This window comes from Paramisgurnus dabryanus, chromosome 20 (genome assembly GCF_030506205.2).
Source record: "Paramisgurnus dabryanus chromosome 20, PD_genome_1.1, whole genome shotgun sequence".
Classification (NCBI taxonomy): Eukaryota; Metazoa; Chordata; class Actinopteri; order Cypriniformes; family Cobitidae; genus Paramisgurnus; species Paramisgurnus dabryanus.
Genome location: NC_133356.1, coordinates 31,055,969 through 31,079,644, shown reverse-complemented (window position 1 = coordinate 31,079,644; position 23,676 = coordinate 31,055,969). Strand labels below are relative to the sequence as shown.

The 23,676-nt window shown below is 36.7% G+C and overlaps 1 protein-coding gene across 1 annotated transcript in view; it reads right to left on the bottom strand.

Moving 5' to 3' along the window:
* csmd1a (CUB and Sushi multiple domains 1a) overlaps positions 1 to 23,676 on the bottom strand; it is a 667,584-nt gene that overhangs the window by 231,280 nt on the left and 412,628 nt on the right. Inside the window, exons 8-12 of the mRNA XM_065250481.2 lie at positions 18,749 to 18,830; positions 18,281 to 18,405; positions 11,745 to 11,866; positions 2,326 to 2,429; positions 2,013 to 2,125 (exon numbers count right to left, since the gene is read on the bottom strand). Of these exons, the coding sequence (XP_065106553.1) occupies positions 2,013 to 2,125; positions 2,326 to 2,429; positions 11,745 to 11,866; positions 18,281 to 18,405; positions 18,749 to 18,830 (546 nt within the window). The remainder of the gene's footprint in view (positions 1 to 2,012; positions 2,126 to 2,325; positions 2,430 to 11,744; positions 11,867 to 18,280; positions 18,406 to 18,748; positions 18,831 to 23,676) is intronic.

Sequence of the window (23,676 nt, the reverse complement as noted above, 5' to 3'; positions counted from 1 at the left end):
ACAAAAAAGGTGGAAATGATTGTCCCTTGCTTTTGCAGATTCCTTAATCATTTCATTTGACCCAATAATCTTTGGGTCAAAAGTTTATTAATTTAATGTTCTTTTTTTCCCTTTTTTAAAACTTTTTTTTAAATGTCTGGTCCTGAAAATTGCCCTGTCCCTTTGATCATACATGGAAGTTGAACTGTGTACTTATTATTTAAAACCATGTTTTTTATAAAACAAATCTGATTTACATTTACCTTTAACCCTGTATGAATTTACGACAACACTGAAATGGTAAAAATAGACTATTAATATGAATAATATCAAATAAATATTTGTCCACTAAATTTATGTCATTGGTGTTACCCTACCCAAAGCACTTTTATTTTGAAACAATGCATCAGCTCTTTGAAGTTTTTCATGGGTCAAGAGGTCAGTGGAAGAAGTGCAGTGGAGGAAGACAAAAGGTTTGTGAGATGTTTTACTTTATTTGTCTAAAATATCATGATATATCTAAGAATTTTGAGATAAGATTTTTTGGATGTCATTGGTGTTACTCTTTTTTTTTTATAGCTGGGAGTGTTAGGATCTTTACATAAAAATACATTACACTGAATAAGTATTTGATTGTTACATCTCTGATGAAATAGCACATGGCTTATGGCAGCCATTTTGTTAAATATTAGTTTTTTTCTGAAATTTGTCATTGGTGTTACCATCATTAGTGTTACTTCTCTAATGAGTACTTCCTAAGCACTATTCCTTTAACTGACCAACATAAAAGCATAAAAACAAAACAAGATATAAACTTTCATAAAATTTTCCAAGTTTTATCATATTCATTATCTATAATTATAGTCTAATTTTGTCATTTGTGTTACATTGTGTCATTGGTGTTAAACCAAGTTTTGGTGTTATGAATGTATTTTCTTGTACTTTCTAGTAATATTTTGTTGTTGATATGGGATGTAAGACATTGTTGATATTTCAGTCTTTGCATCAAAGCCTTTTTGGTTGAATATTTTTGTTTTTTTGTTGGTTTTAAAGAAAACAGTCAAACTGAGAATCAAATAATTTCATACAATGCTGGGTAAAGATGAACAATTTAATTAAACAAATATTAATAATAAAAAAAAATTTCTTGCTGTCATCATTCCTCTAATCAACTTTTAACTAAATACACAAGCTGTAATGAGAAAAAATATTTAGGATCAACATTAATGTTTAAATCACAGGTAACACCAATGACAAATAAATGACTCATGGATTTTTTATTAAAATGTATTAAAAAGTAAAAAATAGACTAAGGTCCCCGTTTGGCGGATTCATAGATTTGACAAGTTAATTAATGCTATTAAAGAAGTTTTGGGTATGTTGAAAGAAGTTCATTTAAGCAGATTTACATCACCCGAATTCCACCTTTTCTGGAGAATGACCCAAACGTGAGCGTCTCTTTTATCATAAACCCCTTCGAAGTGTCTGCAGCAGACATGTATTTTGACATGACGAGCCACACACATGACAGGCTAAATACATATTGTCATCAGCTTCACATCGTGCGCCCCTGAAAAAGAAGTCATTAGCTGCCACTGCTAACAATGAATAAATGCTAATTAAAATATATAATGTCATAGTCTGTGATACCTAATGATAGTAACGAAAAAAATATTAAATTTAGAAAGTGATGTTAAATAAATAAAAGTAGACTTTTGGGCCTTATTATATAAAATAAAACTTCCTGTGATGGCATAAATTAAAGCTTTGATTGGAATAACAAATATTATATTTAGAGATATGCGTACAGTCAAGCCTTAAAGTGCTTTCAAATCAGAGTTGTTTTGATGCCAGACAAACTGTTTTAGGTAAATACATTTTCCTTGTTTAAAACACAAATATAACATTGCTGTTTCTGAGACAGAGTTATGGTTGCTTTATATGGCTCTAACAGTGAGTTGAAAATGACCCTGAGAAAAACAACAACCAAAAGGTGTGCATGCATCCTGTTGCCAAACATTCCTGTCACGTACCTTCATATACAGCTTTAAAGCCCTGCGATCCGATCGTGTCGTCGGATTGCAGATGCAACCACATCTGGTTGCTCATGCTAACAATCAAATCAGGCACGCTAGAGCCGGTAAGACTGCAAAAGAGGAACAAAATCAAGTATCACTCTTAAATGTCCATATGTATTCATATGAAGCTGGCTTTCCACTGCACAAGCATACTTCATGTGGAGGTTGCACTATTCTTTGGAGCATAAAGGGAGTCAGGCATTCATGAATGGATGGATAGAAATGTGTGTTCAAGGTTTAACATGAAAGCACTTTTTGCTATACTTACACATAAAGGACTCTTCGAGCATCCCCTATCTTGCCTCCATCGCCTACTGTTAACGTGTCGTACGCACGCTCTAGGTCAAACTCTTCAAAAGCCAGCTTGATGACCTACACAGAGAAAGTATGATAAGCATCAAAGATAGACCATCAAACCAAAGCAAAATGTGCCTATACTGATTCAGAGAGGGATCATTTAAAGACAGAGGAGGCACAACGGCATGTCAGGTCACAGCTTTGAATACTTTAGCATTATCTGAGACTGACTGCAAAAGTACCTATGAAGGTGCAATTAAGTAAATTAGTTTTATTCAAGAAACGGGAGATTCGGAGGCGTTAAGTCACGCTCGGCGCGAAGCCTGAGGAAACGGGCTATGTGTTCATTTGATGTGTGCATGTGATGTGAGAAAGTGGCTGAACGAAAATTGGATTCGTGGAGAGATAGCTTGAAGGAGAATAAAAATATAAAGCTCAATTAGGACAACCCTGTTATCAACATCCTCACATTTTGTTTTTTAATGGGCCATTAAAGAACCATTATTCTCATCTATATTCTATCCCATCCTTAAATTCTGTCTCTCATCCATAACCATGGCAGGTGGTTACAATCTCATCTGTGAAACACAAAACCAGGTAACACACAATGGAAAACAATAAATATGACACTGGGGGGCATTTTTTGGTGCTTGAAACCACAAACGCACTAAAAAGGAAAGCTTTAATACGGAGTTAAACATCTGTTAATATAAGCATTTATTTACTATCTGCAGCTTAAGAAACAAGCTTGTATACCTGTTTCACAATTGGCACAATGTTTGACTCTTTCTACACTTGCAGTGTATCTTAAAGGATACATATCTACAAAATCTGATAAAAAGCAGCGCAAACAACATACAATTTTGTTTCCGGCTTTTTTCAAGGTGAACAATGAATTCACTGTTAATGCAAAGTAAGATTAATATAAACTTTTTTTACCGTAAAATCTACATATCCTGGAATGTGTACGTCCAAGTTAGGCTGATTTAACCATGACAGGACATAGAGATTAAAAATCCCAAAGCCTCGCCCGGGTATCAACTTTGAAGTTAAAATTGGTCCGAAACCCGACCTGAGGGGCGTAAAAAGGGCTGAAATACAGTACTCTAATATATATTTATATCAAATTAGAATTAAACTGAAATAAAAACAAAACGTTTTTGGAATAAAAAAGTTAATTCTTTTTTTCCTATCTTATGATATGCCTTTTATGTGGCAATCATTTTTGTAAACCCCCTGCTGCTTATTGGACACATATCCTTGGCTAACTTACATGATACGCAATCTGATATTGTTGTCTGTGTTGTGGATGGTCGGGGATTTTTTATGGTTGCGGCTTGTGTTTTCAGCTTTTGAAACTCTTGATATTTCACATTTGGAAGGAACAGGAGCACAGTTTGCACAAGACTCGTAACTTACCTGATCAACATCACTTTCCTCAAATACGAAATATCCAAACAATGGAGTATATGACCCCTTTTGGTATCTAAACGTACATATTTCTGCACTTCTTCTTGTTGCTCGGCCATTATGTTCGTTTAAGGTGAATGACTATAAATCTTGTGATGCTAACGTACTTCTACCATAACTCAGACGCGCTTGCAAATATCCACTCATAACAAACAAACACATTGCTTGATTCTAGACCGTCTTGTTTATGCTTGGTGTTTGCAAATTTATCGCAACGATTGTCATTAATTCATCGTGGGGCAGACATATCGTTATCATCATAAAAATATGATTAATCATGCATCCCTATCAGGAAACTTGAAGCCTATTGATATGCCTCACATACTCAACAGACCCCATAATCCAGCAAGCAATTCTGGCTCACTGTAAAAAAATTCCGTAGAAATTGCAGCTGGGTTGCCAGTAATTTACCGTAGATTTAAATTTATGTTTTTTACTGGCAATATTTTGTTCAAAGTTAAATGAACATTAAACATTTACAACTCTTTATCTTTACAGAGTAAAACTAAAAAAACAGCATCAAGCTAAACATTCTGGGAAACAAAATCTGAAGCAAAAAACAGAAAAAGGTTGATGATGATTTCTGGTTCCCAGAATGCTTTGCATGAGGCTGTTATTGTATAGTTTTATTCTGTAAAGATAAAGACTTGTTAATATTTAAAATTTATTTAACTTTGAACAAACTCTTGCCAGTGAATAACATAAATGTAAATCTACGGTAAATTACCGGCAACCCAGCTGCAATAACATTGAAATTTCTACGGAATTTTTTTACAGTGTAACAGGGCAACATTTGGGCTGTCAGTGAAAGTCTAATAGATGTCCAACCATAGCCCAAGAATATTTATAAAAAAATAAAAGCAAACACATTGAACACCTGTTGACTTCGCATACATCTCGCTACTTTTTTGTTGCCAAAAATGGCATTTATCCAATTTCAAGGTCATTAAGGGTAGAAGTGGGTTACTCATAGCTGGACTATATTGAGTTTAGTTAGAAAGGCAGCTAAAGATTTCGTATCTTGTGGTCCGTGCTGCCTGTTCAAGGGTTAAACCTTTTTGCATGCTAATAATAGAAAAAGAGCAAGAAGACCAACGTAAGGCTTTATATGCTGAAACATGATTGTTTAAAAAGAAAAGCTAGATCCGGCAATTCACAAGTTCTTGACAAGCAATCTGTATAAAATGTCAGTGCCGATACGGAGTCGTTCCCTAAACAAGAAGCCTAAAATGCAGGCTTTTAAATTATCCCGTCAAAAGTAAAGATTCTTTTTACAGAAGGCTTAGCAAGTGGATGAAAACAGCACTCACGGTCTACATAAACACATTTAAAGAGTGACAGGACATCTTAGCGATTGTTCCCTGAACCGGCTTATAAGAACTATTGATTTCTTTATTTTATACAAAAATAAAAAGCCTGACAGTTGCCTGAATGGCTCTACTTTGCCTGCGTTTGAGACGTTCCCTGATGCTCTTCTGAAATTGCTAAATGGTGTGGTTTCATTCTGTTATTTTATTCATCCAGAATAAAAGTGAGCGAGTGAGTGTTTGCCTTCGTATTCGGTGTTACTTACAACCCGTGTTGCCTCTAAGCTGTGCGCATGCATGGCTGCACATCCGATGTTTCCCCTGTACCGAGCAGAAACGTTCTGTGCAGAAAGCACTATCACAATTGAATACTTAAATAATAAATGCAATATTGGCATAGGCTAAATCTTCTTTCAGGTTTAAAACCTCACAGGTAGTTTGTGAAATGCTCACTACCTTGTCGTGATTTGGAGGCTTGCATATCTCAATGACCCAGATAGCTATGCTGGCTGGAACTTTGTGTTCCTGGTACGGCCACCCATGGCAGACAGGTCAAAGGATAGAGACCAGACTAAGAGTGATCCCTAATGTAGTCCTCCTGGTTGAGGGTTGGTGCTAACAACCTAGTTTTAAAAGTTAAGAAAACAGCAACAAAAGAATCTAAAACTTTTGTTGCTGCCCTACATGCCAGTGGCATAACAGGCAATAAGTAAATATGAAAGTACCCCTAACATCGCCCCTAACCCCGACGTCACAGGGGCAAAAAAAAGATATATATAACAGTAGCATTAACAACATAAATAAATGGCTTTCGTGGAACAAACGTAACTTCTGGTAAACTCTGCAAAAGAATCAATAACAACAACAGAGTCATTTTACAGTAGTTTATATCTGATAACAAGCTAAATAAACAACAAGTAGATTACCTTATTTAAATCATATCTAAAAATTTATCTAAAAATAAAATTGACTGAGCTAACAATGCTGTGTAAAATACAATGTTAAATCACAGATCGGCTGCCAAACCTTCCTTTACATAGCGGTGATCTATGATCGCTGTCTCCCCCTGTTTTTAGGAAACCAAAACATTTGTTATTTTCAACGAAGTATTTGTTACAGAGTTCAGTTTAGCCTTAGGTGGCCAGACGTTCTTGTTTTCCGGGTAAAATCACGTTTTTTGGTGTTCTGTCCCCGGAAATGTCAACGTTTTACAGCACATCCAAAACAACCAGCAAATACACTGAAAAAGTCTGACCAACGTTTAGCGTTTGGAGTACCAGACCGGAGCAAACATGCAATGATTATTTTTACCAGCAGAGGGAGCGGCAAGCTACGCTCATTTTCTTGTTTGGCGCGCCACTGCTTAGCGAATAGCGATAAAGAATATATTACAAGACATGAGAAAGCGTTATCAAGCTATCATAAGATATGAAAACAGTCAAATTTATTGTTGGTTAATGTATTAACAACTCATGTTAAATTAAAGTAATAAACCAATGAAGTCAACCGATCACAGCATGGTACTGAGAATTTATTTTGTGTAAATATGAAAAAAATGGAGATATGTGCATTGTATAAAAGAAAAAAAATAATTTAGAAATTGTTTAATTCAATGAATTAACCCACAACAATAAAAAGAAGAAAACATAAAAAAAAGGATTTGTCTGCGTTTTTTAATTCATAGATATCAACAAATTAGATTTTAATTATATTTTGTCCCTGGTTTTCATTTAAAAAAAATCTGATAACCTTAGTTTAGCCACTAGCCAGACCATTAACTCATTCCCCGCCAACCATTTTTTGAAAAGTTGCCCACCAGCATTTTTGTCATTTTTACAATGATTTTACAAACTGCCTTTCAGTATTTTTTTTCTATACTGTAAATATCTAAACATAAAAATATATCAAATGAAAGAACATACCTTCTGCTTTCAAACAAACAATCAAAACAGGATTTTTTTCATCCTAACTATATTTTTTCTCTGCTTATAAACTCTTAAATATGGGCCAATTTTCCATAAAACATTTATTTATTTATTTTTGGCAAAAAGCTGAAATAATTGAATTTTTGTGAAGTAATTTTGTTAGAGATCAGATTCAGAACGATTTTCAGATTCAGAACAATATGCAAATGTTTTCTCTTAACTGACGAGATAACCCGTCAATGGCGGGGAAAGAGTTAAACAAACAGGGAGCGGAAGTTAAGTTCCATTCAACTGCGAAACGCACATGCGTCTGATGAAATATCTACATATAAATAGAGTAGGCTATATATATATATATATATATTTACTTTGTTATATATAAATAATAAATCTATATATATATATATATGTCTATGATGTTTCAGAGAGAAAGCTTTAGATAAGTAAATAGAGTAGGCTATATATATATATATATATATATATATATATATATATATATATATTTACTTTGTTATATATAAATTATATATATATATATATATATATATATATATATATATATATATATATATATATATATGTATATGTATATGTATATGTATATGTATATGTATATGTATATGTATATGTATATATATATATGTCTATGATGTTTCAGAGAGAAAGCTTTAGATAAGTACACAATGTGAAACTGGTCTTTATTTAATGGCTTTAACTCTTTATTTAATTTCTGATGTAAAAACTGTGCAATTGAATCTATTGCATGATTATTGAGCTACTTTTCATCCCTTGACATACCAATCTTTCTTTTTTTTCTAGAGCTTACCCCTGCTTGTGCCTTTTAAGCCAAGCGTGGCTTTGCAAACATGAAAAACATTTTTTCAGACATTATATCTATTGCAAACATACAGTCTGTTATAAAACGCCTGACATCTTAACCATGAACTTTACATCTCAACTGTCGGCTTTTACCACTGACCCACCACTACAAGCAGAGGAAACACAAAGTAAATAATAAACCAGCAAATCTCTGGTGTATGTGATAATAAGATATTCTTCAGCTGACTACATGACGTGTTGACACTGCCCCTTCCCTGGCCATTTAATCAAAAGCAACAGGACAGTGAAAACCATAAAGCTCTCTGTCTCTCTCTCTCTCTCTCTCTCTCTCTCTCTCTCTCTCTCTCTCTCTCTCTCTCTCTCTCTCTCTCTCTCTCTCTCTCTCTCTCTCTCTCTCTCTCTCTCTCTCTCTCTCTCTCTCTCTCTCTCTCTCTCTCTTCTCTCTCTCTCTCTCTCTCTCTCTCTCTCTTTATGTATCAGATGTGATCCTTCATATAGTGACAATAATTGAATATACATGTAATGTGATGAACTACACCTGTATTGGAACCTGTTTTGTCTAACATGACATCAGTTACTGTCAGACTGAAGCGTGATTGTCTCTGCAGAAGAACATTGCTCACTCAGCTTCTGTTATAGCCCCTCCTCCTTTTTACTATGCAAGCAAAACTGCAACCATTGAGTAGAAGAAGTGTCCATCCGTCATTTTCGGATGAATGAGTGCAACATCCTGGTACTTGATGGGCACTTATTGTTTTATTTTTATGTATTCTAACAAATAGGATAGATTAGTGCTTAAGTCTGTCATATGGGACACACCTCAGGACACTAGTTGTTACAAAATGGCAAAACAAAGCTTTCTCTGAGCAAATTCCTGCATCGATTGGAGATCAAATGCAGTGGCATTCAAGCATACAGTCAGTGCAACTTTGATGTCCAAATACTATATATGGGGCAGCTGTATATATATATATAATCAACAGGAGTGACCGATCGTATAGGAAGCTACGCAGCTGTGCCTCTGCAGTAATACAGTTTCTTATCATCATGACAAAGGTTACAGCCAACCGAATGATGTCACAGCCAGTCGTCCTCTGTCACTCTGCAGTCTTATGGGATAAAGTGATTTTCCCCATGAGAAAAATGATCAGTTTGGGTGGAAAGTGAACAGCAGCAGTAGTACAATTTTGGGCCAGACATTAATATAGCTAATACGAATGGCAGCACTAAATATTTGATATAAAACAATTTAAGTTAAAGGAAAGCCCTTTCTAATCGTGTTACTTCAGACTAGAGGTCTGCTTGGGTCTAAAGAAATATACCCGACCCGAAATGACCCGAATAACCCATTGGGTGCATAACCCAAGGCAAACCCGGAAAAATCTTTTTTTTCTTGACTGGACCCCCGAATATAAATGGCACCAATGTGTGCAGTCTGCAGCCCCTTAAGGTGCTTCTCCATTGCATAGTACCCTACGGTTTGGGTCGGGTCAGCTAACTTTTGGGGGCTTTTCCACTGGATGGGGTACGTAGTACCCAATACGTTTTTAGTGCCACCTCGGTTGGGGTTCCAAGCGACCCGAGCTGATACCAAAACGTGACGTGAAAACACTGTAGATCACTGATTGGTCTGAAAGAATCGTCACTACACTACCAGCATCATCGCTATAATGTAAAAGATTAGCTTTATCTTCAAGCTAACTTGTTGTCATCTGTTCTCTGCAATAAGTTCCCAAACTCCCTTTTAGCGATAAAATCATCAACCGAAATGAAACTGAACTCGATGGAAAAGCTAACCAAGCAAAAATGAGGTGAGCTGACCCGACCTAAAAAATGGGGTACTATGCAATGGAAAAGCGCTATTACGCACCAATCAGACAGAAAGAAACCGCGGTGGCCTCGCAACCAATTTGACCCGCTGCTCCATTAATTTTACTTTGTTATTTGATGACGACACCAAGGTAAACCCTAAAATGTACATTTAAAATAGATTGACAGGTGTGTCTCAAAGTAAATTAACCTAATGCCAGCCACATGATGTCACAAGCACTCTTGGCAAACTGAGAAAGGTTTGGTAAAGGACATCGACGAACACACGTGAAATAGTTCAGGTTGTCTCGGGTCCGTTCGGAAAAAACATCAATTTAAAATGAGCTCAGACCCGATGCTGCTAATGTTATACCCGACTTGTGTCCGAGGCACATGTGAAACTTTTCAACCCGAACCCACTCAAGTTGGACCTCGGGTTTTCAAATCTAAGTGAAATATTGAAGACATTAACTTCAGACTTGTTGATGGTGCATTGGGATTTACTGTATACTGTATAAATCGGTTTATATTTGTTATATGAATAATAACATTCCAAAAATATGGTTTGGTTTGTAACCGGACAAATGCCTGAGCTGTTATAAATGGCCCTGAAAGGTTCTACATGTATTAGCAGTCCTGCCGTGTTTTGAACCATGACCTTCTCGTCTGAGACACAAAGATCAAGACTGCATTTTTATCATCTTCTGCGGTCTTTACATTCTGTTCTGAGAAGACACTTGAATAATTTTTCCTCTCAGCTGTTCTCCACAATTCTCAAAACGTTCACAATGTCCATAAAAACTGTATTTTTTATGCCATACCATTAAAACAGCTTCACTCTTTGGACCTTGCCTTCATTTCTAATTCTTATTAGATAGTATGCTACATAGTATTTGTTCAAAAACATTCAAGGCAATCTTTTGATATTAACAAAATCAACACCTGCAGTAAGATGCTGTCTAGTTAGGAAGCTGTGCAGGTTTTGGAACAGAGCCCTTGGTGAAAAAATAGCAGACTGTGAAATAAATTAAAGTCACATTTCATCATAAGATCAAAGCTGAAAGCATGAGTAAGAAAATAAACTGGTTGTGGCACGGCCAGGATTTTGTGTGTATGATAGTCAAGTCTGTTTTTGATGGTGGCCAACAGGTACTTTCAATTTACTGGCACGTCACAAAGATTTTACAGTAGTCTATCATCTGTATGACTAATTGTACACATCCAGTTCCTGAGGGATAGTTTATATAAACTTAATGTTTTTCCTCAGCTGCAGTGATGTAGAACTTTGAATGGAGGGACAGGGAGAAAAACAACAATTTTGGGGGGATTGTAATGGATACACATTTGTAATGAATACACAAGACATCAATCAAATAAAAAGACTGTCTAAAAAATATTTCATTTTATACTGCCAGTAAACCAATGTGAATATATTGTGTATATTCAATAGATCAACCAGTCTTAGCCCCGGGGCAAATATGTGATGTATGCTTTACATCATTTTACCTTTAAGGTCAATAAGGTAATTCACACACATACACAACGCATACCCTGCATTGTACATCTGCCACCCAGCTACGTATACAAAGCATGTTAACATGATACCCGTTTACTCTAATGAGTTATTTTGACTATCGTTTGTCTTAATTTAGAAAGCACAACATGATTCGCTCCTGCGGTGTGTGGTGAGGTCATACCGAATTGTGCTACCGTCACTCTCCCCACTGAGCTAAAGACGTGTGGCTAAACCTAATCAATTCCAGAGACGCGGTGCCAGCGATAGACGGGGCAAAAGGTTGACAATTATGCAAACGCTGTGGACTGCAATGCAAATGTTCTCTCAAATTATCTTTAAGATTATTTGTGACATTTATGCAAGGTCCCACTCAATTATGTGTCTTGGAGGCTATTTGAAAAGCCTACCTGTTGTGGTTCGTCAGTATTCAAATGGATGGGAACCGCGTTCTGTGGAGTTAATTTTTTCTGTATGACCGCGAGTCAGACTTAGATTGCAATTTAGATTTAAATGACAGACGTACCTTCTCCGGATCCACCGCTGTTATGACCCACACGCAGTGTGCGTTATTCTCGTACTGGACGGGGTAATTTGGAGATGTTATCACGCCTTTAGGGCCTCGCAAATTAGAGCCACATGTTCTAGCTGTGAAGAGGGTAAACATAAAAAAATAAATAAACATAAATTAGATGATGGCCATGTTTTTTTATTGCTGTTCTGATATCATACACATTTTCAATAATACAATGAAAGACACATCAACATAAACAACATCACTATAGCTTTGTTCTAAAACCTAGTGTATATTGTGTCAATATATTTCCTCTTTATCAGTAGCTGTGTCTATATGGACAATTGTAATCGGTTTAAATGTTCAATCCGAATGAAAATGCTCCATGTAAACACCTCAATCAGAATGAAAAGACACAAACCAATTAAAAATCTAAACGGTTTGAGAGGGGTGGTAATCCAATCAAAAGCACATGTAAACACTTGATCGGATTGATAAAGTAAACTGGGACGCTCTGCACATGTGCAATGACGTAGTATTGGCGTAATGACGTAAGGCGCAAATAACAATATTGTGTTGTTCACATGAAATGAGTAGCTGCGTTTACATGGACAACTGTAATTGGTTTAAATGTTCAAAACAAATAAAAAGCATTTAATAATTTAATCACAAATGTTTACGTGCAGCCAATAACCCGTTCAAATCCGGAATATTAGCAATACCCGGTTGCGCACAGCCATGTAAACGGCAAAAACACGAATATGCTCATTCGTAGAAAATGTTCTATTTTTTGACCTACGAATTTAATTTGTATGTGCGTACACAAAAGTACAAAAAATTGGGATTTATCAAACGTGCGCACGTGGTTCGTACGCACATCAGTAAGTAATCCTTGATGATAAATCCCATGTGTTTTTAAGCACCATGCTCGTGCACGTTCATGGTCATTTGCATTCTGAAATGCCTCCAATGAACCTTATATGGTGACAACACCTCCCTTTATAAGTCACGTGGTTGTGCTTTTTCCCTCAATAATGGCAAAGAGAGCTTAAAAGAGGAACTTTACAGACACAGAAATTGAGTTACTGGTGGATGAGGTTAAATCCTAATAACACATCCTATTTGGTTCACTTAGTGCAGGAGGAATGACTAACAAAAGAAAACAAATCTGCATGGGAACATGTTACCAGTGTGGTTAATTCACTAACACTTCCAGAAATAAACAAGTGGTTTGACATAAAATTATCAGCCAAAAAAAGTGTCACAGCACACCGACCGACGTGAAATCAGTGCAACTGGAGGAGGACAGACAATGACAGAACTTTCCACTTTGCGTTTACACCAACCGTGGTAGAGGCGTGAAACGAGAGTGATTTCAATGTTAAGTTAATGTGAAGACGCGTTGACGCGCGTCTGGAGGTCTCACGGCGCGGATGACGCGTTTGGCAGCGCGGAAGACACATTTCCGCCCTATTCATGCGACTAGTTTGCGCGAATTAAGCGCCTGGCGCAGTCACCCGGAGCTATACGACACAAGTTCTCGTTTCTATAGAGACAGGAATAAAAAGGACCTCGCTTGGAAGAGTGTCAGTGAGGACATTGGGCAACCTGGTAAGTTGTAAATACACATTTCACTTTTGAGTCACGTGACGTTTGTCAACCCGCGCCATTTATTTCCCCCCTATAGTAATGTGAATAAATACAAACCGGTAACTCTCTCGATAAATGCACAATCAACATCAGCCATCCTGCAAACAGACAAACGCATAGCACTTGCCCCTCCCACAAAAAGCGGATTTGGCTTCTGACGCACGTCAAATGCTTGCTTTTTCAACGCGTCTACTTCGCTCTACACGAGTGAATGAATTCAAACTGTTCAAGCGGCAAACTAGGCGCGGTAGATGCGATTTTGACACCTGAAATGCGGTTGGTGTAAATGCAGCATAAAAAGTGACCCTGTAAGCCCAAAAGCAGCACCACACAGTCCTCTGTTAGCGATTCAGATTATTTCTATTCACGTTCCGGTTTTCCGCAGTCTGTTCACAATTGCTGTAGTGGACTGGCAATCTGTAGCACCGGGAGCAAACCGGAGGAACCAAGAAGCGATCAGAAAGGGGAACAGGGACGCGCTCGTGCTTCGGAGGTTACATTTCTTCACATGTTGCTGTACTATTGTGCAATTAGTAAAGCAGGATATTGAATGTAACATAAAACAAATGATTGTTTATCATTAAAAAATGTATTAATGTAAAAAAAGACTTGAATTATACCCGCATATGGGTTGGGAAAAAATTACCCCTTTGTTTGAAGTGGGGTCCTGAAAAATCTTGGTTTAAAGGGCTATTTGGCCCTACCCCTCCAACTAAAAGAGAATTGGGAGAGCCCTTCATGTGAACGCGCTAAACGGAGGGATAAGGGAAAGTGAAGGGGTAGAAATGGAATTGGGCATACACTCTAAAAAATTGCTTTAAATAGCATTCATAGGGGAACCTATATAGCACCTATGAAGAACCATCCGGGAGTGATATAGCACCACTATAGCACCTGATATGGTTCTATATAGCACAATATGGTTCTACACAGGTGCTACATAGCACTTAAAATGGTTCATAAATGACTACGAGCCAGTGAACCACTTTTAGTGCTATAAGCACTATTTGTTTTTAGAGTGTAAGTGTTCATGTAAACTCCATGATAGGATTTATCAATCAGAACGATTTTTTTCAGATTGAGGCAAACTGTGTCCATGTAAACATAGCTATTAATGTTATCCAATGCCTTCTGCAACTCAAGCCAAATATTTCCTTATGACGGCCACCACTATATCTACAAAGTCATCATTATGCTCTATAAACCATAACAAAGATTTCTGGCCCCCTCGAAAGTCTGGACCTCAACCCCATTGAGCAAATTTGGAAAATAAATTGCACTTGTACATTCAAAGGAAATATTTGCAGATGGCATGGGCTTTGAAATGCTGCCTATGTAGGCCTAAGCCTAATCAGTTTTAAAACAAAGCTTTTATTACAACTCAGAATAAAACCCTTCATTTAAACACATCATGACAAGGGCTAATCTATTTAAGGTCATGCCTCAGAATAGCTTTACTCAGTCATTGAAAGAGTCAGGGGTTTCCCCCTATTGTTTACAGTGCAATGGTATTAATGGTATTATGTTCCTCCCTTGTGTTTAGTCAGGGATTTTCTTTAAGAGCTTAAAAGAGCAGCCCGCTCCTCATCGGCTTCTCCACAGGGTATAGAGGGACATTTGGATAGGTAGAGATGTGAGAAGATAACACAGCATATATACTCAAACTGGGACTGAACCAGATTCTACTATGGGGGAAACTGTGGGAATAAATTTAGTTTATTTCAACCGCAAAGTAGAAGCAAATATTTTGTATAAACATTAAACTACAGTAACATTGAGTTGTTGTTCTTTTCAGGTGATCAGTATTAGAAAAAGGTTTCAAAAATGATCAAAGTACTTAAACCAACTCAGAGGCAATCATTTGATGTCATGAAAATTGAATTAGAAAAGACAACCAACTTATTTTCTACCCAAATATAACAATGTAGGCAGCCAGAAAATAAATGCATCCTTGAAATGACATCATCCCCATCAAAGCTAACCATGGTTATTACAGAAAATATATTTAATAGCAGGCGTACAGAGCCGACCTCATGGCATTTACCGAACAGCAATCTATAAGATAACTACTTATCATAAAGACGAAGTTTAAAAACATTAACATGAAAAACATGACCTCCTTCACGGTCTGTATACTTGCAAATTGATGTTATAATCGCCACTTAATTACCAAAGTGGCAGTGAGTGCTAAAAGCAGCAGTCAAATTGAGCTTATCTCATTTACAGGTGCAAAATATACCCTATAATTAACTCCTCTGTACCCAAAGAAATAAAGCTCTCCGGTGATTAATAAATTACAAAGCTTCCTGTTTCGTACCCCTCACCTCCCAACATATCCTAAAAGAAGGAAAAGACTGCATTTAAGCCTTGTTTTTAAAAAGGTTACTTGGCACTGCAGAAACAGAAAAGTGTCTGGATCAATCAGTGATCGGCGAGAATTGTGTGTAGAAATTGTCAAACATGGTTACTCCTCCGTCCGCTCCTCTGACACACTGCCTTATTTCATTTTGATTAATGTCATTTGGAGGCCTGTGTCCTCTGTGGCTTTCAGAACCGAGACACTTCAGGTCTCAAGCGCATCTAGCCGCATGACCGCTGGGATGAGACTTCTGGGATGCCAAAAATAAATCAGGAGAAAATTCTACATTATTTGCTCTTGTTGTGAAGCAGATGCCCGAATTGCCTCATCCTTGTCACATTGCTTAGGTCTTGCACGGGCGGCGTTGAAGGATTAGCCTGTGCGCACTGAACATGCACCGTGTGGTTCGATATCACATAGTCACGGACAATAAAAAAAATTTGCTGTTTAATATTGGGTACAATTATGAGGAGTGGGATTTTAGACCACTGGCATTCACAGTGGGAAAGAGAAATAAAAACTGAAAACATTGTAAACGATCAGAGTTTGCAGGGGTTGTGCATTGAAAAGCTTTTAGCGCTGGGTGCTTTCTCATGCCAGGCTTCTTTAGGAAGCAGTGTTACAATGCATTCACGTAACTTTTGAGTGAATATTTCTAACCCTGGACCACAAAACCATTAGTAGCATGGGTAAATTTGTAGCAATAACCAACAATAATTGTATGGGTAAAAAATATCGTTTTTTTTAATTAGAATAAGTAATATAAATAAATAAATAAAGTAATATAAATAAATAAATAAATAAATAAATAAATAAATAAATAAATAAATAAATATATATATATATATATATATATATATATATATATATATATATATATATATATATATATATATATATATATATATATATAAGATCTATCAATAGTAATATGTGCTGATAAGGACTTCATTTGGCGATTATCTCAATATTTCAATTTTTTGCACTCTCAGATTCAGGACCACACATCAATGCAAAGCTTATTTATTCAGCTTTCAGATGATATATAAATCTCAAATAAAATAAATGACACGCATGGTTCACATTTGTTCACTTATTGACTATAGTAAAATATGGGAAATTTTAATTTAATTTTTACTGGGAACAATGTGTGCCCATACAAAACAAAGCAGGTGCTCAAAATGCATCAAATTTTAATAACATAATTTGATAAAGAATCATAATCAAAACGACGAGTAAATATTTTCACCTCTACAAAATGAAGGTCTGATGTCTGGCATGAAGACTTATTGATGTGTTTTTTTCCCGTCAGGAATATGACAGTATAATAAAAAGTAGAGTTTGCAAACGCAAGGAAAACTTTAATTTAACCTGAAATGATGCATTTCAATAAGCTTTCGTTCAAGTTTAGAGGTTTTTCTAATGTGGATACAAGCTCTATTGAATGGCACTAAAAGCGGCAGCACCTAATTAAAGCAAACATAGATCCTCATTAATTTACTTGATGGAAGTATCAAACAAAGGGATGTGGACAAAATTTACTGAGTGCCCGCAAAGGTGACATTATTGGCAAGAGTAGCACAAATGCCGTGTTACTTCCAGAAAGTGCAGAACTTTGTGTGTTTTACTAAATAAATGTGGTCCATCACTGCCTGGACAGCTCATATCCAGGCCCAAACGAAATCCCTGCTCGCAGATCAATGACGGGCATTAAATCCGCGGATATTTTGCAGACTTTTTCGTGGAATTTCGCAGATTTAATGCCCGTCATCGACAAGCACACATGCCCTTCGCTTGAGCTTGTTTGTGACCAGTAACCATCATTCCCTACTAAACAATCCAGCCAAGACCAGCATAAACTGGTGAGCTGGTTTTAGCTGGTCTCCCAGCTTGGTTTTAGCTGGTTTTGCTGGTAAAGCAAGCTGGTCTAGCTGTGTTTTGTTCACTTTTTAAGCTGGACTTAGCTGGTCAGGCTGGAAGACCAGCTCACCCACCAGCTTTGCAATTTGAAAAGTTTGACATAGGCAGTAACCTTGTCATGCAAACAAATACAACAACCCACATGGTTCTTTAATGAATGAATAATATTTGAAATCACCTCACTTCTTCCATCAACAATGAATTTCACTTTGATTTGTCGCTGTGCCTTATGGGATTGCCTTTTCTGTGAAACATACTACACTCCAAAAATTCCAAATCCAACGTTGGGTCAAAAGGGGATGAAGAATGTTTATTAAACCTGCTTGGTTTTTAACCCCAAATGCTGGGTTGTTTTAACCCATTGATGGGTCAAATATAAAAAATTCTGGGTTAATTTTACCCATCAGCTGGGTTTGTGCCTTTTTGTCCCAAAGCTGGTTTGAAAATAACCCAGCATTTTTTTGAGTGTATAAATTCTTGTGGCACATTTGTCCCTGCTTGCGGATTATGCAGCGTTACTCCCCACTGCCATGTGGTACACATTTTACTTAACCAGATCTGACAATGTCCCTACAGAAAGTGTCACATCGGGGGAAAACAGAGCCATATTTACACTTACTCCGACAGATAGGCCTGTGGTCACTCCAGGCCGCTAGAGTCTCAGTCACTCTCTGGCATGTGATGCTCTTTGATCCCTGCAGCACGTAGCTGTCGTCGCAGGAAAACTGGATGCTGGCTCCGACCCTGTGGAATTTAGAGAAACAAATGACCGACCAGCGACACAAGTCGTGCTTTCAGACACCTCTGATGCATTTTTGTCAGACTTCCAAAACCGCTTGTCTCTGTGGTTTTCTTTCATTTTCCGAAACGCCCAGATGGTTTTCCATTAAATGCAGAACATTACACATCTTGGTTCTATTTTGAGAGACATTAAAAACCCACTTAGTAGCGGTGACCAGAGGTCCTAGTGGTAATGGCCCGTCGGTGCGGGAGTTGAGACAGACAGCAGGTCCAGACCTGATTAAAACTGTGTCATGCGGTTACAAAGGACAAGAGCAGCAGAGAACGGAATAAATAGAGAATTTACTGGAAACTGGAGCCAATTCTTTTCCCATTTTCAGGAATCCCTGGATCCGGGCAAATATCTGCCGCCATCCCTCCTTGGCTTACTGCATGCGGAAGAAACAAGATAAAAAGAAAGATGAATTGCATTACATGAGATAGTCGACTGTTGGGTGTGATGTCCAAATGAAAGACTGTGTATCAAGATAACATTACCAGCTATACCGCCTCTTACAGCATTTTGCTGGGAAAGAAAATCATTTGTGAGCTGTAAATGATAAATATAATAATAATAATAATTATAATTATTATTATTATTATTATAAATAATAATTATTAATACCTTCTTTATAGTTCATCACATTAACTGACATGTTCTGTTTACCTTTACCAAAAGTCCAAAAAGTTTCATATTTTTGAAAAGTAAATGTATTGTTTTATAATTTTAAGTCATATATTTGCGATTGTGCTAGAGTATCTTGAATATTTTAACGCACCTGCAACAAATCCTACCTGACAATGAAAACAGCATGTACCAATTCAGCACAGCCCAGTCTGTACAATATTCATCAGAATGCCAGAGTAGATTGCATTCACAGGTGAAATCTATTCCTGTACAGCTGACAGGGGATTTAGTGGTGGTAAGCTCAAGGCTATTACCCAGAAAAAGCAAAGAAAGGTCAAAGCATGTCCCACGTTTCCCCTCTCCCTGCTCCCGTGTTCCTCCTAAGCCACAGCGAGTTTATGTTTTCACAGTCTCGCTTTCTGTCATCCCACTGAGGTCATTTACTGGCCAAAATCACATTAGTTCAGTTTACAGATGATTCCACTTCAGGTAAAGCAATGACTTCAATTACATCCACATTTCTCCATATTCCGGTTAAAGCCGGTTTGAAATTAAACTTGACCCTGTTGGGGTCTTTATAGTCTTTATACACTTTCCTTGTCTACTGGTGCATGAATCATTGGTGACGAACAATATTGGTCCAATTAATATGTTGATGAATTAAAGTAACAGCATTGTTTTTCATTTCGCAAATTTCATGTTGATTTAAAAAAATATATATAATTTTTTGAATAAATTAAAAACATTTTCCTGTTATTACCTTGTGAAAAAGATAAAAGGGTCTCATTTATTAATCTGCACAGTATAATCAAAGAAAATGTAAACCTATTTATTCTCATTCTTGTCTCAGCACACAAGAGTGCAATGAAAAGCAAGACGTAGATCTTGAGACTTACCTATCAACAGTGTTGGGGGTAACTAGGGATGCACAGAATATTCGTCCACCGAAAACGTGCTTGTCTGAAGCAACATGTATGCGGCGTGGATGTATTTAACCGCAAAAAGGCGCTAAAGTACGCACAGAGGCACATGCGGTTGTGTCCGGTCCAGACGTGATCATCACAGTGAGTACGCCCTTCAAAGATCAGAACTCTTGATGTGTAAACTTTAGAGAGACTCGCGTAAATGTGTCTCATACTGTATAGTCCGTTAACAAACATGTGCCGAATAAAGCAATGAAAAACAACGTAACGTTTTTATGCTGCGCTGTTTGGGATTCGCCTTCGTTCTCTGTGTGCGCGCGCGCGTTTAAGTGCCCTCAATAGTGCACACACGAGTGAGACGCAAACAAGCGAACGTAAAATCTTCCTGTTATTGACAGAGCACATATAAACAAAATTATCTCCAAAGTATTCTTTTTCTAATAAAAACATTTGTTTATGTCTTAAGTGTATGTATAGATTACAGTCATAAACCAGTCTCTGCTTATTTAAAGAGACAGTAACCTCAATTAACCTACTTAAGTCTAACAAAGAGACAAATAGCTCTAAAAATAATAATATATTTAATTTATACAATAAAGACAGTGTTATGACTCATTTAATTCGATTTCTGTACCTAATGCTAATGTTAGCCCTTATTAATGTGCAGCTTTGTTCTTTTTTATAAATGTTTCTAATTTCTTTACTTGTTATTAGATTTTCCCCACCCCCTATTTGCTGATCTGAAAAAAAATCCGATCCGTGCCTCAAAAACTGTAATGCGATCTGAACCGTGAGTTTTGTGATCTGTCACACACCCCTAGTAAAGTTAGTACACAGTGATAGCCATAAATGCATTTGTACTAATAATTGGCATAATAATTTATTTCGGTGTTTCGGTTTTTCGGCCTTGGTTTCCTCGTTTTCGGTTTCGGCCAAGAATTTTCAATTCGGTGCATCCCTAGGGGTAACGCATTACAAGTAACGTCCATTACGCAATAATATTATTTTTCCTAAGTAACGAGTAAAGTAACGCATTACTTTTTAAATGTACACATTAATATTTTAGTTACTTTTTTAAAAAAGTAATGCAAGTTACTTTTTTTAGTTTAATTAATTTGATTAAAAAAAAATGCACTGAATAAAACGTAGTCACATTATGCACTCTATGCGTACACGCTTGTGTGGGAACAGTTTGAGTCAGAAACTAAGGCGGCAGGCCAGAGCTCGACAGCTCGACATGAAATATGCAATTTCTGAATGCAGAACTTTTTGGTCATAAAATCACCTGCAAACCTGAAAGAGATCAAGCCTCAGCCAAGAAAAAGTAACGCAAAACTAACTAAAAAGTAATGTAAGCATTACTTTCCATGAAAAGTAACTAAGTAACGCAAGTAGTTACTTTTTTGGGGAGTAACTTAATATTGTAATGCATTACTTTTAAAAGTAACTTTCCCCAACACTGCCTATCAATATATTTATGTTCATTTATTTTAAAGTTCACAAAAACAATCATAATAATTGGTAATAATCTTCTTGGTCCAAAACTAGACTTTCATAATAGCACTCGCATAAATAATTCATGCACTTACGTATGCAAGTACAAAGATAATAACAGTGGATATTCAGAAACATTTTACATAAGAAAGGATTCTGATACAGCTCAGCATTTAAGATGTCTTAATCGCTGATCACTTTATGCAAATCATGTTAACATATTTACATTGAGCATACGGTACATGCTGAAATATTACAAAATTCTAATCAAAATCGATATTCTAATTTGCTTGTAGATGGTCATGCTGTGCTTATTAAAAAACCCTTTGGTTCCTGATGCAACACTGAGAAATGAAATATTGTTTGATCTGTAATAAACCATTTTAAGAAATCTTGTTCCAAAAGTATCTTCTTACAATCTTAAACATTTAAATATGAGTGATAAGAATACTAAGATTAATTTGTTAGGGTTGTAAGGGCACCTTGAATTGCACATAAAAGCATTATTTACACACTAATGGGTTAAAGTTACCCAAAGCTGGGTTGTTGTTACCCAGCCATGGGTTATAATAAGCCAACAGTGGGGTTGAAACAATTCAGCATTAGATTGAAACAACCGGGCATTGAGTAACTTTAAACAAATCAGTGTGTTCTGTCCAATATTTACCCAATGCAGGGTTAAAAAATAACCAAGCATTGTTTAGAGTGTAAAGCTTTTTAAGTATTATTATTATTATTATAAGTTGTGTATCTATTGCATTCTTAACCAGAGTAAGCTGCAAACTGTACCATATGCCTACTATCAAAAAGTGCTTGTGTCATATAGGTTTATCATGAACCTCAAAATAATAATAATAAATAGTATCATGAGGCAAGGTCAAGGCAATTTACTAGTGTACATGTTTGTGTGTGCGTGTGTGTGTGTGTGTGTGTGTGTGTGTGTGTGTGTGTGTGTGTGTGTGTGTGTGTGTGTGTGTGTGTGTGTGTGTGTGTGTGTGTGTGTGTGTGTGTGTGTGTGTGTGTGTGTGTGTGTGTAAGCAGCCCAGGGTAGCCACTTATGGACCAAGGCCTTTTGATAATCTGTCATGTCTCTCTTTTTGATGTGATCTTCAAATGTCTTCTCTCGTGATTGTGGATATTAGTCTCCAGAGTTATTCTGTCTGATCAAAGCGGGTGTCTGTTTTTCTGATCTTTTTCTTGGACATTTATTTTGCTCTCCTATGCTGCCCTGTGATCACCTCAACATGTGCCAAAGAGCTCCTCCTAATGCATGTGTGGATGTTTAATACATAAATGCCAAGTATACTTTCCTCCCAATCGAAGATCTAAGAGCTCCTGCTGTAATTTTTAACTTGTGACAGACATTGCCAGACTACGACATCGCAACGCAACACTTAAAATCTCATTCAATTACAATGTAGAGAAATAGATTTTAGCAATCTCATAAAAATGTTGTACGATAGATCTATCAAGAGCATTAAAGGGCACATATTATGCTAATTTTTACAAGATGTAATATAAGTCTCAGGTTTGCCAAGAATGTGTCTGTGAAGTTTCAGCTCAAAATACCCCACAGATCATTTATTAAAGCATGTCCAAAATGTCTGTACCTTTAAATGCAAATGAGCTACAGCTCCTCACTCCCTTGGCAACAGACAGAGAGTGCTTTCAGTTAAATTGATCTGATTAATACAGTCTGATGCAATAGTAGCTAACTACTGAGATATTGTGGACACTGTACAACTCACTGAGGGTGGAAACTATGGTAAGTGGGCGGGGCTTTATCAGTGTGACCTCACATTGATAACAGTAACAATGACACTGCTTTGGTTTAATGAGGATTAAAAACAAGGAGCAGGTGGATTTTTTTCCACGTAAGGTGGTTGTGTTCACAAACTGCCAACAGACATTATGTCCAAACCTTGTAAAAGTGGATTTTGCATAATAGGTGCCCTTTAAAGTTGTTAAAGAAATAGTTTTGCTGGTTTGATTTAAGAGTTATAACTCTCCTGTTTAAAGGGGGAACTGAAGAAGTGGGTGTTCACTCTTTTACACCACACCCGCTCTAATAAATGATCAGCAAACCTGACATGCATAAAATTTTATCATTGTCAATTATAACTTTTCCTTTCGTTTAAAGTGCTGCTACATACTGTAAAAGGTGGGCTATGTCAGGACCATTCCAATGGT